Source organism: Rhinolophus ferrumequinum, chromosome 15 (assembly GCF_004115265.2).
Source record: "Rhinolophus ferrumequinum isolate MPI-CBG mRhiFer1 chromosome 15, mRhiFer1_v1.p, whole genome shotgun sequence".
In the NCBI taxonomy this organism is placed as follows: domain Eukaryota; kingdom Metazoa; phylum Chordata; class Mammalia; order Chiroptera; family Rhinolophidae; genus Rhinolophus; species Rhinolophus ferrumequinum.
In genome coordinates, this window is record NC_046298.1 from 32,498,843 (window position 1) to 32,517,741 (window position 18,899).

The 18,899-nt window shown below is 48.2% G+C and overlaps 1 protein-coding gene across 1 annotated transcript in view; it reads right to left on the reverse strand.

The window, feature by feature from the left end:
• Positions 1-8,157, reverse strand: part of KLHDC4 (kelch domain containing 4) — a 41,044-nt gene extending 32,887 nt beyond the window's left edge. The window contains exons 1-4 of the mRNA XM_033129097.1: positions 8,002-8,157; positions 5,759-5,850; positions 2,538-2,616; positions 1,813-1,911 (exon numbers count right to left, since the gene is read on the reverse strand). Of these exons, the coding sequence (XP_032984988.1) occupies positions 1,813-1,911; positions 2,538-2,616; positions 5,759-5,850; positions 8,002-8,100 (369 nt within the window). The 5' untranslated portion in view covers positions 8,101-8,157. The remainder of the gene's footprint in view (positions 1-1,812; positions 1,912-2,537; positions 2,617-5,758; positions 5,851-8,001) is intronic.
• Between the last annotated feature and the right edge of the window lie 10,742 nt (positions 8,158-18,899).

The window sequence follows — 18,899 nt, forward strand, 5'->3', positions numbered from 1 at the left end:
AGGTTACTAACTCAATGAAAATAAAGCAAGGACACCCAACATCCAAGACCCTGCATCAGTATCAGCAAAACACACACTGCCCATGCCTCTGGGTGTTCCTCCAGTGACCACCTGGTTGAGTTTCCCATCACCCCACTGAAAGCTCCATCTCCACGGGGCGAGGGCAACATTCCAGACTCTAGACGGCAGATCGCCATGCTAGATCCTTCACAAGAGGAGAGAAACAAGTCAAAGCATGTGATTAAGAAAGCCTTCCCAGAAAAGGAAAACACTGTGTAAGGGAATGTGTTTCAGATAGCCGAGATAAGAGTGGGTCCTATGTCACATAAAATAACCTTTCTAGATGCAAATACAAGAAACACAGATTGAGAGAATTTTAAAGGCAATTCATACACTCTCTAGTCTAGGGCTTTTGAGCCTTGGGTTGGATTGTTTGTTGAAGGCTGAAGCGAAGACTAAAAGGTAACACACATAAAACTGGAACCCCTCCCCCAAAACTCCAGGTTGGCCTCCATCTCACCCAAACACTCAAATGCTAAGCCCTCGCCTCACCTTAGAATGCCTTTTCCGTCCACTCTCCTTTCAGGGCCTGCCCTCTGTGGTTTTGCTGGGGGCCCAGGACGCAGAGGCCACACTGGAACCACCCATGACTGCCTAGACCCACCAGAGCTACACAGCCCCCTGGCTGGCCAGTGACCGACAGAGCCCTCCTCCCTTGAGAATATTCAATGATGTGCCACCTGATGGACGGCACTGTTTCAAAGACAGTCATGATGTGGCTGGTTTTATGGTTCGCTGCCCTGTAAACTGCATGTCTGAGAAGGACTTGGTCCCGAGCTCAGAAGCCTGGGGCAGATTATTCCCTCTTGAGAACTGGAGTGGGCTCTGGTGAATGGACTCAAACTTATCAAGACCCATTTATTAAAATCCAAGCTTACTAAGATCTAATTTTTAAACCTGAAAGCAAGAGGATTCCTCTTTTCCAGAAGACAAACCAGTCCAAACGCTTGCGAGCCTTCATGGACACAAGCTATCCATGCAACTCGGGCAGGCGGGTCCTCCTCTCAGCCCCAGTTTCAGATCAGCAGGCTACTTCAGAGCACAGAATCAGAAAAAGGAGAAGCACGGAGATGTTTTAATCACACCACGGTGGGCGCACACAATGACCTTTCTCCATCCTGGAGAGGTACCACTCATTCAAATTGTGTTTTGAGCCGCGACATTGTTCCAAGTACTGGGTTATAACAATGAACAAGACAACCAGTGCCTCTCCTGTCGAAGCTTACAGGGTCTGAAACAGGCCCCCTTCCCTGATAGGTTAACAGCTCTGCCAAAGCTCTCCTCAAGCAGAAACTAGCCAACAACATGCTGACTCAGTGCGACTGCTTCATTATCCCCGGTTACAGCTTATTCGCGCTACAGTAATTATCTTCCGTGCACCATTTACGTGTATCTTTGAATACTGTTTTCTCTTTCTCATCTCCCTAGTCACCAGACCGTGGGCCTATGCGAGGCTCTTATTCAAATGGAGAAGGAGCAATGTGCTGACTGCTACTGCCAGACACCACCCCAGGCATTTTTACCTGGATTATTTCATATGATTGTCACACCACCTGAAAGACGAAGGCACTGACGTGCAAAGAAGCGCAGTAACAAGTCCAAGTTAGAAAACAGCACAGTGAAGACCACGTGTGAGGCTTCTCTGTACCAGGCGCCCTATTATTTACCACCTCGAAAAGTCTCTAAGACAATCCTCGAAGTAAAGCCCCAACAGGAACAGAGAGAAGGCTGAGGGTCAGTACCGACACACACCTGGTGAGCACAGCGCCGCGGGGGTGGATTCGGGATTTCGACCTTGGCCCAGGAGTCCTTCCTGATGTTGTAGGTATAGAGTTCATTATATAAAAACGTCTGCAGAAAGGAAGAGGAACTTTACTGTCATAAATGATACTTCCATGCAAGCGACGGTCAGTAGAAAGAAGGATCTCAATCGCTAGTCTTCCCTGGAAAACATGTTTCCTAAAGCAATGTAAATCCTGTCAATGCAGAGCGGGTGCGGCTGGTCTCCTGGATCCTTTGGGATAATGACAAAGGAAAAAACCCATCTGTCCACCATGCAAAGAAGGCGAACTTACGCTTTTGTGAACTGTTTAATGTACAACTCTGAAACCTAGGTCCTTCTAGCCTGCTTACAAGTAAAAGTAAAAATTAGCTCTATAATGGATCCGTACTTTTTCTATTCAAAACAACTTTGGAAATCCATCATGAGGAAGAACAGCATGAACAATCAACCTGAATGAGCAGGGTGCTGGTCAACCTCAAGCAGCTGGAAGAGGAGTGGCCCTAAAGGTCACCGAAGGATGCTGATAGCTTGTCAAGGACAACGTCGTATACCACTCCTGACGGCTCAGCAAGGGGGACATACGGGAGGGGAATTAAAGGACCAGTGAGTATTTGATATCATTGCTTTACATTAATTTTACGCCAAATGAGACCCATGGAAATTTGGGGGGAAAAGAAAAAAATATATACTTTACTTTTCGGCCATTGAAATATTCACCTCCGAAAAGGATTAATTCATCTTTCTCAGGATGAGCGGAGAGTGAGGCATTTAACCTGCAACAGATAAAAGCGGTAGGTCAACACAAAACCAGACCATTTGATCCCAATCTGAGAGCCGTTTTCCCTTCCATCAGACTGTTTTACCACCCGGAACTAGCCTTCTCTAAACTTCTGCGAGACAGGAGCCTGGGGTTGAGAAGAGAAGCTAAGGCATCACCCTTAAAAGCAGTCTGGACCCTGATACTAGTACCCAGGCTCCCTGTCCCGGGTGGGCAGGACTTGGGCTGCTCCCACAGCAGCCGGCTAAAAAATCACCAGGCAGTGACAAGTCTAGGTGCTCCTACTTATGTGCCCAATTATCCAAAACTGTCCTATTTTAAGGGTCTGTCCTCTTCAATCACAAACAAAACTACTCTAAAAAGTCCAGTATTTAAGCATTTCAATAGACATCCCAGATAACTTCCCTCTAGAAAAAAATGCAGATCACTTTCTACTTATTTCACACACGAGGACAAAAGAATGGCTGTAAGGAAATTATACGTACAGCTTCACTATTTCAGTGGAAAGTAATGACAGCTGTGGTGACGGGGAAGGTCAGTCATTGGAAAATGCCCTTCCTTCAAAAATCCCCTCCAGTGGTATTCCCCAAGGTGTGTTCCATACACTAGCTCCAAAGGAAGCTACTCAACAGCAAAAAAGGTTTCAAGGTCGACTAAGTTTGGGAAACCGGAAAACTCCTTTTCTCTTGGGGATGTATTGTACACAGAAACATTTTATAGGCTGAGAAATTCTGCAGTCAAGAACCGGGTATTAAAACAGCGCAGCTGCTAGGCAAACAGTCTCATGGTTCCTCAAAAAGTTAAACACACAGAATTTTCCATGCCTAGGTATGTAGCCAAGAAAATTGAAAACAGGGACTCAAATAGATACCTGTACGGCAAAGTTCATTACAGCATTATTCGCAACAGCCACAAAGTGGAAACAATCCAAAGATCCATGAACAGATGAACAGATAAACAAAATGTGGTCCATCCATCCATGGACTACTGTTCAATCTTAAAAGGTATGAAGTTTGGATGCATACTCCAATGTGCATGAACCTTGAGGACGTTATGCTAAGTGGAAAAGGTCAGACACTATGTCTCCACTTCCATGAAATAGCTAGAAGAGGCAAATCGGAGAGCAGAGGTCAGCAGGGGCTGTGGGGAGGGAGATTGGAGAGCGACTGCTTAATGGGTATCGAGTTCCTATTTGGGGTGATGAAAAATTTTTGGAAATAGATGGCGGTGATAGTTGCACAGTATTGTGAATATAAGTCACCCCATGGAACTGTCTAGTTAAAAATAGTTAAGATAAAAAATTCTATGTTATATGTTTTTATCACAGCAAAAAAATTTTTCAAAAAAAGGAAGCCCGTGTTTCCCAAAGTTCTCTGACCACAAATCGTGTTCTCACTTAACACTTATTTTCTGTGGAAAAGTAACAAACACGACTTGGGAAACAATTCAATTTAGGCCCAGGGCACCAAAGTGTCACTGCTGTCCAGGCCCACCTTCTCCAGGTCACAGACACACAGGCACCCGGAAACACCGACGCAACTGACAGCCCTGTCCTTATTTCCGCATTAAATTACATCTAAGTAGAGGAGATCTACTCTTACAAAAGTTGGCAATTTTCATGTTTTGTTCCCACAAGCTGATGGAGAAGTAGAAGGTGAGATGTTACTAAGATGGCCAACCAAAACGTCTTAATCTCATTATATCTCAGTTCCATCAACAGCTCCCTTCCGTCAGCAAGCATTCCCAGTTGACCCAGGAAATCGTCAAGGTTTCAAATTATATCCTGACATTAAACCTGGCTTTTGGGGTGTTACTTTAGGAAAAGTTCTAAAGTGTCAGCCAAAAATAATCCACAAGTGGCTTCCCTAAGGGGCGCTGTACAGACGAAGCCTTAAAGATCTCAAGGACTTGTCTGCTTCAACAAGTCAAATGAAAAAGTACATCTACTGCATGTGGAACTTAGGTGTGGCTCCAATGGTAACATGCCGAGTACAGGGGAAAATAAAACCAGACTCCTAACAGAATTTATTAAATGAAGAACAGGAAGGCCCTCCAATTTTGGGAGCTGCTGGAAAGCTGCTGTCAGCTCATTTGGCTCAGGGGGGTAATCATGTTGCACACACACACACACCCCCTCTGAACAGGTGTGATTAAATCCCAGGTCCCAGGTCAGTGGAATTCAGGTCCCAGAACCATCACCTGAAGCACTATAACTGCCTCCGTTCCTGAAATGCTGGACCCCAGGCCTCCATTCAGGCCGAGGACAGCTCTAGGGAGACTAATCTCATTCTGAGGGATACAAAGCACATCACTTCTCAACCAAACAGTCCCAGATGCTTGTGAAGTTAACACGTTTCCTCTACTCTGAAGGACATGGTATTTATCTCTTTGTTAGAGTCACTCAGCCTTTTCTAGGTTCCTAACTCAGTGTGGCGTTAGGACACTGTTAAGACAGTTTGGTGTCTTGCCTCTGCTCTGTTAGCATAGCAAATATAAGAACTACAGAGCCCTAAATCAAATTATAAAACAACTGGAGTTCAAAGACCAGAAGAATTGATGCAGAGGAATAAGAAGGCAGATGAAAACCAAAGCCCGCTCATTTCAGCTTATCCCCCAAGTGCTTGAAATCCTACAAAAACGCCTTGGCGTTTTCACATAATTCACAAATTCATTTAAAATGCCTTCTACACAATTTATATTTAATAACCACATTTTTCACAAGAATTTAAAAGCATTATAAACACACACAGCTAAAAGCTATTGTGATTTCAAGATTTCTACCTGTGACAGGCACTTTTAAAACAACTTAAGAACCACAGAACCAAAGTGGGACAACACTTACTCCACAAACTGTTACCTGTCGGGGAGCTTTCAAAGCCGGCACAATGTCCCCGATGATGAGCTGTGCAGAGACCCCATTTCCACGTTTCTGGATGACACAAGAGCTGAATAGCCAATTGCCCATTATCCAGAAGAAGAGTGAAAAAAACGTTTTGTGGGCGCTGATCAGGGACAGCTTTTAATGACGCACATGTCCCACGTGCCTGGTTATTTATGAAAACATGTTGCCTATTTAAAGCAGTTTTCCAATTTATACAAGAAAACTGTCAGAAGCTATAATGAAGAGTCTTGCTCACCTTGGTGAAGGTGGAGAGCAGGGTGTTTCCACGATCTGAGTCTTTTTGGCATCTAGTGTCTGGAAATGGGCTATGAGAGCTTCAAGGTCTTCCTAAAAGCAGACAAGCAGTCACAAGTGAGGTATTTTCTTAACTCCTACTATGGGCTCAAAAGCCTGGGTCAGCTTTCTCACTCGCCATAGACACAGAATTTGACATATGCAAAAACACTCAGAGCTTGACCTCAGAGGGAATTTTCTTGGAAGAGTGGACGCATGCACTCTGCGCGTTATCATCTCATTCCAAACCCTCACACTCGGCCCGAATGGCCTTTCACTTAGACAAGCCCACCCTGACTTCTTGCTGGCACCTTCACCCACCTCTCGGCCAACCAAGCCTGGGCCACCCCACCGGCCTGCTTTGCTGTCTGCATAGCAGTGTCTGATAATAAGAATTCTTGCTCGTTTATTTATTTTCTGTTTCTACCTCCCTCCCACCAAAACAATAAGAGCTCCAAGCAAGCACAACTTGTCAATCTGCTTAGAAGAGAACCTGCATGTGGGGGCTTAGCAACTATGGGCTGCAGCCACTGTGTGAGAGTTTCTATTTTTACAACTGCAGACACAGATTCAAGATTTACCTGCCCAGGTGGGTGGCACTGGATCCTGGTCTTCTTACCCACAGTCCAGTGCCTGTTTCCCTACATCAACCTCCCCTTCGGATCCCCACAAGGCGATGCATAACCTGTGCGTCACGGGGAAAGCCCCTTTCTATGCTTATTCTCTTCTTGAAAGCTCACTACCCCCACCCTGCTCATGCTGAGACCTGGGATATGCCCCCTCCTCCTTACCTCCCCCTGCACACACACACACACCCCCACAGACAGCCCTCCACGTTCCCCACTGAAGGTAAGGTAGATGTCCTTCGTATACCTACGGACCACTCTTCCACTCCAGCCTCATTTCCCACCCTACCTCCTCACTCCATGCGGCACTGGCTTCTCTCAGTTCCTTTAATCAGACCACCACATTCCCTGGCCTAAACAGCCACCAGTGCCACCCCCGCCCCTGCCCTTCTCCTGTGTGTACCACTTTCACCTCCCCGAAGTAGCCACTGTTACTGAAGGAGCTACTACTACTCCATCACAGCTTCTCCACCCATCCCGCTGATGGATGAACATCTGGGCCAACTCCAATTTTCTGTTTTCATGAACAATAATACTATGGCCATTCCTGTACCTATCTTGGTGTAGCTGGGGAGAATTTTTCCAAGGTAAACCTTTAGGCATGTAACTGGTAGGTTGCAGCGCCCACTTTTCTAGATATTAACAAAATGGGGTCCAAAGCGACTCTGCCAATTTTCACCCCCATAGCAGTCAATGGAAGCATCCACGATCCTGCTACTTCTATGTGGGTAATTAGTTACCCAATGGGCTGTCCTGTTGACCACCACGTCCCTATGCCTGGTACAAGCTGGCACGAAAGCCCACCATTATGCCCTTAACCCCAGTCACATGAGGATAGGCGTTTCCACCGGTCTCTCTTGTTGGGAGCAGGCTGAGCTCCACTCATTAGGAGCATAGACTCTGCCTTCAGGCAACCCACTTCCACTCTCACCTCTCCCACTTCTTGCCACTTTCCAGTTGTGTGACCCTAAGCTGTGTAATCTGTTAGCTGCTGATTTCCTGTCTCATGGGGCGGCCAAAGCTACCCAATTCACTTGGTCGTGAGGATTAAAGCCCAGGCAGCGCACAGCACTCATTACGCATTATAAACTGCCCCAGGTTAGGGAGCCGGCAAACAAGAGTCGATAGAAAGCAGAACGCTTAACTCTTTAAGTTCAGCCCTGTTGCATTTGCAAACCCTGCTGAGAGCGAGAAGAAGAAAGAGGGAGAGGGGACGTGGGGTTGGAAGAGAAAGAAGCGTGCGGTGGTTACCATCGACTGTTGCAGAACGCCTCAGAGCTCCACTTACTCCACGGATGCTCATTGCTCAGGGTCGCTGTGGGAACATGTACCCTCTTCTAAAGAGCAGTGAGCCTCAGAAGTCAAGGCCTCGCCCCCCAGATCACGCCCCTCGCAGAGGCGCTCCCGCTCACCCCCGGCTCCTCCTCCACGTAACTCCCAGCCCCTCGGACACGCGGCAGAACGAAACCCGGCCACGCCGCCGACCCGGGACGCAGGAGGCCAGCGGCAGCGAGGAGCGGGGCAGCTCGTGCCCCAGGCGACACGCGCGTCGGGGCCCGAGCCGCCAGGCCACGCTCACCTCCTCCTTCCGCGAGCGCTTGGACACCTTCTTCTCCATCTTGGCAGCCGTCTTCTCCGCCCCGCGGCCCTTCTTCTCTTTCTTGCCCTTCTTGCCCATCGCGCCGGGTCCGAGGAGGCGCCGAGACACCCAGGGAGCTGGGAAGCCGCGCGCGGCGCGCCGGAAGTACGTCGGCGGGGACCAGCGTGTGGAGGTACGTCACTTCCGGGACGAACGGGTCCGGCGGGTTTCATCCGAGTCTTTGGAAAGGGCCGTGGGGTCCTCTTGCTCTGACTGGCGTCCGCCCGGAAGTGGCCCGCCCGCGCCCGGTCCCCTCCGCCCCGCGTCTTCCCCGCCCGTCGACTCCCTCTGTTCTCAGTTTCCCCGGGGGACGCGCGGCACCTGTCGTTCCGCAGCTACCCAGCCTGGGCCTGAAGGTTGGCTTCGGTGTTTCTTGCATTTAGGCAAATTGCTTAGCCCTGTGTAGAATGACCCAATTGGGTGACTCTGCTAGGGAGCCACATTTTTCTACTTTGGATCCTTTTGGAAATAAAATGATTGCTGTGACTCCACCCAGAAAGACGTTCATCCACTGAAAAGGATTTGCAGGCCCTAAGTAAAGACAGTCCCTTCTCCCACGTAAGTGCCAGTACCGTTAGGTGCTGAGAATATTGTGCTCAACAAGAAAATACAGTCCTGCCGTTCGCTTTCTATGTGACTTTCCTCAAATGTCCTGTGTTAGAGGACTTGTTTCTTCATCGGTAGCACAGAGCTAATGACCCTTAGAAGGTAGGTAGTTTACCAAGCCTGAAAACTAAAACAGCCCACTAGGAAACAGCCCACTAGTATTGGACGCAACATAATAATAAATGGGAAAAACCATTTGTATGTGGGACCTGGAATGCTGTGGTTTGGACAGAGTGAAAATGATTGTTACTTAGGAGATGACTTCTAATCAAAGAAATAGGACAAATTAAGGACAAGCACAAGCACATATTTGGCAAAGGGAAAGCATAAATCAGGAAATAATCTAGTTTCATACTTTGTGGGTGAACCGACACAGGACTCAGCCTTAAAGAAATTACCTTAGATCTAATCGATTTACTAATCGCTGAACAGCCAGGGAGGAATGCTTTTCCAAACACCTCCAAGACTTGTCTAGAAACGTAGTTCTTTAAGAAAAAAATTAAATTTGGGGAAACTATGAGAAGAAAAGGTAGAATAGGATTCAAGCTGCCACTATATCCAGTACTGCTTGTCAGAGAATAGAAAATATGTGATGATAGAAGAAAAAGAAACACAAGCTGTGTCGTGCGGGAGACCCTGCTCGCTACGCCATGTGTCGTGCGGGGCGTCCGGCGGGGTCTCTGGTCCTGCTCCCCACATACGAACGCAGGACATGGTGAGGCCAAAAAGGAACACCCACGGAGCCATAGGTAGGGGAGTCATACCACTATACTCTCGCTGGCGGCTGGGTTGGAGACACAGGAAACAGGAGCCACACAATTCTCAACCCTCACTGCGCCGCTTGCAGGCTCAGCCACCATCTTCTTGCTAGCTCCCCCTTTTTCTCTTTGCTACTAGCCTAGCCACGGCAGTTATATTCATGGCTAATGGCTCACTGGTTACAGCTGACGGCCAACTAGCCACAGCTGCTGGCCATTTGATCACAGTCGATGGCCATTTACTACCTGAGCCAGCACCTTTCTATGTGAGGCCGAGAGCCCGGAAACTGCTCTTTGGGGCTCTGTCCCCACAAGCTGATCAAGATGGAGCTGCAGGATTTCACAAGAAACCTGGCTCCTCAGCCTCAAAACATAATTGTCTTCAGCAATGAGCTACAAAATGCCAAATCCTTACTATTGCCCTGCAGAAATCATTATACATTCCCTCTACTGCAATATGACTTTAAAAATATGCCTAATCCCTTTATACTGTTCTAAGATCATTAGGTAACCATGAGGCAATGCACTTGAAGCAAGATGGCCCTTCAGGTACAGCACATCGTCTGCAATACATTACAGCAGCCCCCTCTTAAGGGCTGCAAAAGGGGGAGCACATTCACTATTGAAGATTTAGAAAGATCTGGTTGATGCAGGGCTTAATACTTTTATTGTCCCAAAGAATCTTGAAGCTGAACTGGAAGGCTCTGGGATTATGCGTGTCATAGTGACTTACCTAAGGTTGAATTCTCATTACTGAGAAAGAGAATAGAACGTTTAAAAGGAGATCAGAATCCTAAAATAGTAAAAAAGATTAAGTGCAGGGTCCTATTTTAGTGAAATTCACATTTTTGAAACTTGAATGGATTATCTTAAATCTAATACATCATTAACTTTCAAGTTTACTTTGGTGTGGTCAGGCGCCCCCTGCTGTCTTCAAATTGAAATCCAGAAGAGAAAAAAGAATAATAATGGACCTAACTACTAAATTACCCTCACCACCAATAATAAGTGTAATTGGAAGGATCTCTCAAGTGTGGTATAAATGAGGCAGGTTTTTTTTGCACGTTTCTCATCTGGAGAGAGAGTATTAAATCAACCCACCTACTACACAGAATTCTTGGAAAAGTCAAGTGAAAACATTAGAAAGCTTACAAAAGTAAAAAGCAAAATACAAAGTTAAGAGAGTCTATGTGCTATGAAGTGAGGTTATGATTTGAAAATCATTTCATTAATTGGATACTACAACGTGTGGACATTATACTAGGTCACCTGAGATACAAAACAGAAGACCCAGCCACAAGCTACCAGGAGGTTTTGTTCTAATGAGACAAACAACCATGATGATATTCCTCAAATGCTTTGTGAAATGAAGGAAGGAATAAGTCAGGAAGAAAGGAAGGAAGAAGGGAGTGGAGAGCAGGGGAAAAGGAGAGGAACTGGAACGGAGAAATCAAAATCATTGATTCATCTATTTTGTCCAGTTTTCTACCGTGTTTCCCCAAAAATAAGACCTAGCTGGACAATCAGCTCTAATGCGTCTTTTGGAGCAAAAATTAATATAAGACCTGGTCTTATAGATATTATATTATATTATACCCGGTCTCATATTATTGTAAAATAAGACCGAATATTTGGAGATCCAAATATTTGGAGATCTTTTTGTTCTTTATTTGTAGTTCATTCAGTGATTTGAGATATTTAAGAGTTTAGTGCTCTCAATTTCCCTTTAAATACTGCTTCAATTTTTAATTACAATTTTTAATATGTTGTGTTTCGCTTTTTATTCAGTTAAAGGTACTTCCTACTTTCCCTTTTGATTTCTTCTTAGACCCTTGGGTTACTTAGAAGTATATTAGTTTCCAGATATTTGGAGATTTTCTAAAGGTGTAAAGATCTTGCTGAAAGATCATTTTTTTCTCTGCTTTTATGATTTTATCTTCATTATCCTGCATTTTCACTAACATACATTTAGATATTAATTTATTTGTATTTACCTTGCTTGGGAATTTGTAGTCTTTGTGAAGCTGTGAATGATGGCTGTATCGTGTCCGGGAATTTCTCTATCATTTTCTCTCCAGAGAATGCTGTTGCTCCCTTCTGTCCTCTTCTTCTGGATTGCCTACTAAATATGTGATGTCCCTTCTCACTCGCTCTTCCACATCTCTTAAACTCTCTTTTCCAGTTTCCATCTGGATGTCTCTCTATGCTTTTTTTTTTTCCCCTTCTTCTACCTTCCCCCACCTCACTCTGTTTCAAGCTGTTGTTTCTCAGTTTAGTTGTGTAGGACACAGCTCCCTGGTCCATGCTGGTATTATGAGCCTTGCACTCCTCCCGAGGCAGTCGATTGCTGGTCATCAGTCTGCCACTCACGGCAGTTCACAGCAGCCCGCAGCCCGGCTCCAGGGAGAGCCGTTGTTCACAATCTTAGCTGTAGGGGGCGCAGCTCACTGGCCCATGTGGGAATCAAACCAGCGACCTCGGGGTTAGGAACACAGTGCTCCAACCACCTGAGCCACCGGGCCCACCCCGTCATCTTTACCACCAGATCTCATAGGCATCACAAGAGATCAATAGCGTTTTATAAATCATCAAATGCAAAACTTGGAGAGAGGGAAACACCAAAACCTAAACAATAGCACAGAAAATGGAACAAAAGACAGAAGCCATGCTGGACATGCTAATTGCAAACTCGGAAGCCATCTTTAAGGTCATAGGGCTCACAATGAGTCAGAGAGCAGATTGAAATGAAGTCACAGACCTTGCAGGCCACCCACGTGAGACTGCTGTCTCATGTCTGTCCCGGTGAGTGTGTCCCCTAAGCCTACCCAAATGCAGTCCAAAATCATCTTTCCTCTTTGCAGGGGTAAGAGGCACCAAACGAGAGAAAGCACAGTATGCGAAATAGTGCAAATCTGTCCCTAATACGAAGTTTGTTTTTAAAAAGGTAAAACTCCTTGACCAAATAGTTGAAGATGATTCTCAAAGTAAGTTGATTTTTTAAATCCCTATAATATCACTATTTTGAGCATCTGGCTGTTTAATCCTGCCTGACCCAGGGACCAGCTCAATTGTCAAGCTCGATCATCTCATAGTTAACTTATGCTTAGGGTTCCTGCGGTAGCCCCTTAAATTTCAGCTGCCTAGCTATAAAAATAAATTGCACCCACTAAAACCTCTTAATTCTCCAGAAGGGCTTTTCTCTCGTTGTCCTTCTACATGCTTCTGATCTCAGGCCACCTGGAAGAGGCCAGGTGTTAACCTTTCACGGAAGTACAGTTCTGAAACCTACGTTCTGGGCACACAGCTAACCACATCTTTCTATTCTTGATCACACTAGTGAATGATCTGATTAGTATAAAACATGTAAAATCAACAGACTTCTGCCTCAGAATCTGAGGGTTAGTATGTCATAAGAGGCACTCAGAAACTGGATTGGAAAATCGGTTAAGTATTGCCCAGCATTTCAAAGACATGCCAGGAATAACAGTCATGTTATCGGATTTCCAAGTAAGTGAAGATTCCCCCAATAATGGCACTTCCTCTAATTGTCACAAGAATACTTTAGAAACTTACTGCATATTAATTATCCAGGTGCTGTGTCTGTCTTCCACTAGATTTGAATCTCCCTCAGGACTTATTTACCTTTGTATCCTTTGTACTGTTTCTTAAATGTTAATAAATTATGAATAATCAGTGATTTTATTAAGTCCCCACCTGACTCACAAAGTGATACAGAGAACTTTTGTCTGGCATGGTCAGAGGAGGGGAATATTTCAATTGGCCAAATAGTTGGTTAACTAGTATACCGTTCGCGGATCATTCATTCCAAAGACTCACACATTTGAAATCAAAATTCAAGTGAGATAAAAATGAATATTTAGAAAGATCTAGCTGCGGAACATAGGACTGATGAATACATTAACAGTTGATAGAATGAGAGAGAAGCCAGTTCTGACGCAATTTGAAGCAGCAGCAGCAAGTCCTGCCTTTCATACGAATCGACTTTGTCTGAGGCTTGATAGTCTCATTGCAAACCCTTAATTCTGACCCTCACCCACCGATGAATTTAGTGTTGGCTCTCGCTGATTTATAGCTTACATTTTCCTTCCTCCCTCCCTCCCTCCTTTTTTTGTTCTATCCTACAAAGAAAGGACGGGTGGGCAGAGGGCAATTCTGCAGCAATGGGCCCCCCCAAAAAAACACTGTCAATGCTGGGAGTAAAAACACAACATAGAATATTCCAGGGAATGGGTGGAAACTGATCCAAGGAAACATGGTGACACCTGTGACATCAACGTGACGTTGTGTGAGGCCACCATGGTCCTTTGCTGCAGCCTGGACCCTCCCACGTGGGGCTCCACTCCAACCCTCAGCGTCCCCTCAGTATGTCTCCAACGTCCCGGTCTCTCAGATATCCTCCCCCTCTGAAGAGACAGTTAACTGATGAGGGTATAAAGCATGTAGATGGCTCCACGTCACCTGTCATCTGGGAAATGCAAATTAAAAAAGGGAGACACCGCCACACACCTAGGGGCACGGCCAAAACCCAGAACACTGACGACACCAAATGCTGATAAGGATGTGGAGCATCTTTTCATAGGAGTAATGTATTTAATGTTACCCTCAATTCACCCCCAAAAGTAGCAAACGTGTAAGACGTGTAAGGTGCTGTGAAGCAGGCAGGAGACAGTGGGTGGGGTCTCAGAAGCCTATGCCCACCTCCCAGAAACCCTCCCAGGGTTAGGGGACCCACTGGGCCTGCAGGCTCACAAGGCTCGTAGTTTCATTACACCCCACTCACTGACTCACTGGTGCACGTGACTGCTACCCAGCTGGAAAATCATCCCCATCTCTCCAGGATGTGTCTCTGGTAAAGACAAGAAAACGTCTGTGCTGAGGTCGGCCAGCAGAGGGCGACAATCACATAACACAAGGAAAATTGGCTTCACCCACACGCATGTGTGCAATGTTCACATTAATATATATTTACTGATAAAAGAACAAGTGAAAATAGAGAAAAAGTTTTACTACATTTAAATGCAAGCACTATGTAAACTGGGCATCCTCACTCACCTATTTCTGACCCTTAACCCACACGTGCCCCATCCTCCAGGAAAGAGTGCATTTCTTTGTGATAATATTCTGAAGAGGAAAAGGTGATGTCTTATTTTCTCTTAGCATCAGACCACTTTGGTCCATGGTCCAAGTGGCCAGGGTGGAGTAGACCAGGGACCTTCGGGCCGGTCCAGAGACAGACATGACCTGACCCTTTTGTGGGCTGAGGATGTAGGCAAAAAGGGCCAAAGGACAGGTCAATGAGAACCGGGGCCTGGGCTCAGCAACCACAGACAGAGCTTCCCTAGAGGTGACGAGCACTGCTGTGGTCCTAAGGGGCCACTAGCTACCATAGTGGAGCGAAGGCCCAGGACTATGGGCTGAGGATGCAGGTCCCACAGCAATGAGAAAGGAGCCTCAGAGTTGAGCTTCACCCGACCGCCCACACCCTCACAACCCAGCCGCCTGCAAAAGTGTTGTGGGCAGGGAGCCTGTGTCACCTGAGACCGGAGCCGGCAAGGCTTCCGTTGCACTTGGCGCACGCTGGCTGATGCAACACAGCCTACAAGTTGGGCAGCATGGAGCTCGGCAATGTCAAAGCCAGCCAGCAGAGGTCAGCCCTTCCACACGGACGGCGGGCTCCCAGCGAGGAGGCCACGTGGTGCCAACCTTGCATCATCCTTCCTGGCAGCCAGGGGCCCAGGAGGAGGGCTCTGGGACTAGCCTTCCCTAGTGCTGAGCTGGTGGGAAAGCACCTGGAAATCAGAGACAGAAGCAGCTCTAGCCTTTCCTGCCGCAGACACTGGCCTGTTGTCAGTGTCACAGACCGAGGTCGTGCGTGGGTCCCCAGCAGACCTGCCACAGTGCTGCCCCGTCTCATCTACTGGCTGGCAGGGATGGCTCAGAAAAGCAGCTTTTCCGAACTCTCCTCTCCCCCAGATGAATAATGTGTTAGAAGCTGCATTTGTCTTGTTTTTAAAATGGGGCTTCAGTGCAGAGTTAGCAATGGTTTTATCTGATGAATTGAGAGAGGATATAGAGCCTGCCGGTTTTCACATTCACACACAGATCGTTCAGGGGAGTGGTCGTGGCTGGCGCCCGGGTCCTCCAGTGGTGTCTGCCAGGCTTTCATAATCCAGAGAGGACAGAGGAGCTGAGGAAAGGAGGCCAGGCAGATACCCGGATGTTTTCAATCCCTGGTGTCACTCAGTGTCTTCAAGTGTCTGTGGAACCACCTAACTACTGTTTGCTCAACTGTTCTGAAAACAAACAGGAGCAGAATCCTCCTTTCTGCCTGCCAGGTGAGAAAAGTCTTTGCGGAGGGTTCAGGGCCAAGGCCAACTGTTTGCATTTTATAACCCTGATCCTGCCTTCCACAGTCTCACCTCTGTCATCTACCTACCGTGTGTCCCTGAAAATAAGACCTAACCGGAAAATAAGCCCTAACCGAAAAATAAGCCCTAGCATGATTTTTCAGGATGAAAAAAATCATGACATCCCCTGAACATAAGCCCTAATGCGTCTGTTGGAGCAAAGCTTAATTGTCGTGCGGGAGACCCTGCTCGCTGCGCCATTTGTCATGCAGGGTGTCATGTGGGGCGGCCTGCGGGGTCTCTGCTCCTGCTCCCCACATAAGAACGCAGGACATGGTGAGGCCAAACAGAAACACCCACGGAGCCATAGGTAGGGGAGTCACACCACTATACTCTCGTTGGCGGCTGGGTTGGAGACACAGGAAGCAGGAGCCACACAATTCTCAACCCTCACTGTGCCGCTTGCAGGCTCAGCCACCATCTTCTTGCTAGCTCCCCCTTTTTCTGCTAGCGTAGCCACGGCAGTTATATTAGTGGCCAATTGCTCACTGGTTACAGCTGACGGCCAACTAGCCACAGCTGATGGCCATTTGATCACAGTCGATGGCCATTTACTACCTGAGCCAGCACCTTTCTATGTGAGGCCGAGAGCTTAGAAACTGCTTTTTGGGGTTCTGTCCCCACACTCCACCCCTACAGGCTCTCGCCTCACAATCTACGCGACAAGCATCTTCCGCGAGGGGCCCTGTGCGAGGAGCCTGGAGGTGAATGCTATTTCCTGGACACAGCCAAGCTCTCTGGTCACAGCCAGGGTTTCTCAGGGCACCACCAGTACTTCTGGGCACAGCCAGACTTCCTGGGCTTCTTAGGGTACCACCAGTCTCCCCGGGCATAGCCAGGGTTTCTCAGGACACCACCAGTACTTCTGGGCACAGCCAGACTTCCTGGACTTCTTAGGGTACCACCAGTCTCCCCGGGCATAGCCAGGGTTTCTCAGAGCACCACGAGTACTTCTGGGCACAGCCAGACTTCCTGGACTTCTTAGGGTACTACTAGTCTCCCTGGGCACAGCGAGGGCCTCTCAGGGCACTGCCACTCTCTGGACACAGCCAGACTTCCTGGAATCAGCCAGGGCTCTCAGGGCAGTGCCACTCTCTCTGGGCACAGCCAGACTTCCTAGAATCAGCCAGGGCTCTCAGGGCAGTGCCACTCTCTCTGGGCACAGCCAGACTTCCTGGACACAGCCAGGGCTCTCAGGGCACTGCCACTTTCTCTGGGCCTCTCAGGGTACCGTGCTGGAACAACAGCGGCTCACAGTCAAGGTGCTTACATATTCTCCATGGTGGCCAGTCAAGACACAAAAGCAAACATCTGCCAGTTCCACTACATGGTGGTATGTTCCCAAACAGTCAAGCTGTCCATTAAATTAGGGATGGAAGGCAATTCCCCATAGTTCATAGTCATTCGGCAGGGCTGTCCTGGGGGTGAGGGATGACCTTGACCTCACCCTCAGCTCCCATAGAGGACTCAGCAAGCCATTCCTCCTGGGACTATAAGTCCTGCATCCGGGCTGCCTCAGCAAGCACTTCCCAGCTCACAGGGCCGCAAGGACCTTCGCTTTCTCCGGCCTCTGCTGGTTGGGGAACCGTCCATGTCTTCCCACCCCTCCACGGGGTCCAGCTCTCCGGCAGCTGCTCCTCCTGGTCTTCCTGAGACTGAGTGTTCATATGCACAAACTGCTTCACCGCCCTTCGGAGAGCTTTGGCCGACACCGTACCCTGCTCGCTGCACCATGTCATGCAGGGTGTCCTTCGGGGCAGCCTGCAGGGTCTCTGCTCCCGCTCCCCACATAAGAACGCAGGACATGGTGAGGCCAAAAAGGAACACCCCCGGAGCCATAGGTAGGGGAGTCATACCACTATACTCTCGTTGGCGCTTGGGTTGGAGAAACAGGAAACAGGAGCCACACTGTTTGCAACCCTCACTGCGCCGCTTGCAGGCTCAGCCACCACCTTCTTGCTAGCCCCCATTTTCTGCTAGCATAGCCACGGCAGTTATATTAGTGCCCAATGGCTCACTGGTTACAGCTGACGGCCAACTAGCCACAGCTGATGGCCATTTGATCACAGTCGACGGCCATTTAGTATCTGAGCCAGCACCTTTCTATGTGAGGCCGAGAGCCTGGAAACTGCTTTTTGGGGTTCTGTCCCCACACTCCACCCCTACTGGCTCTCGCCTCACAATCTACGCGACAAGCGTCTTCCGCGAGGGGCCCTGTGCGAGGAGCCTGGAGGTGAATGCTATTTCCTGAACACAGCCAAGTTCTCTGGTCACAGCCAGGGTTTCTCAGGGCACCACCAGTACTTCTGGGCACAGCCAGACTTCCTGGACTTCTTAGGGTACCACTAGTCTCCCCCGGCACACGAGGGCCTCTCAGGGCACTGCCAGTCTCTCTGGACACAGCCAGACTTCCTGGGCTCAGCCAGGGCTCTCAGGGCACTGCCACTCTCTCTGGGCCTCTCCGGGTACCGTGCTGGAACAACAGTGGCTCACAGTCAAGGTGCTTACATATTCTCAATGGTGGCCGGTCAAGACACAAAAGCAAACATCTGCCAGTTCCACTACATGGTGGTATGTTCCCAAACAAACAGTCAAGCTGTCCATTAAATTAGGGATGGAAGGCAATTCCGCATAGTCCATAGTCATTCGCCAGGGTTGTCCTGGGGGTGAGGGATGACCTTGACCTCACCCTCAGCTCCCACGGAGGACTCAGCAAGCCATTCCTCCTGGGACTATAAGTCCTGCATCCGGGCTGCCTCAGCAAGCACTTCCCAGCCCACCGGGCTGCAAGGACCTTCACTTTCTCCGGCCTCTGCTGGTTGGGGAACCGTCCATGTCTTCCCACCCCTCCAAGGGGTCCAGCTCTCAGGCAGCTGCTCCTCCTGGTCTTCCTCCAACTGAGTGTTCATACACACAAACTGCTCCACTGCCCTTCGGGGAGCTTTGGCCGACACCATACCCTGCTCGCTGCGCCATGTGTAGTGCAGGGGATCCTGCTGACTACGCCATGTGTCATGCGGGGCGTCCTGCGGGGTCTCTGCTCCTG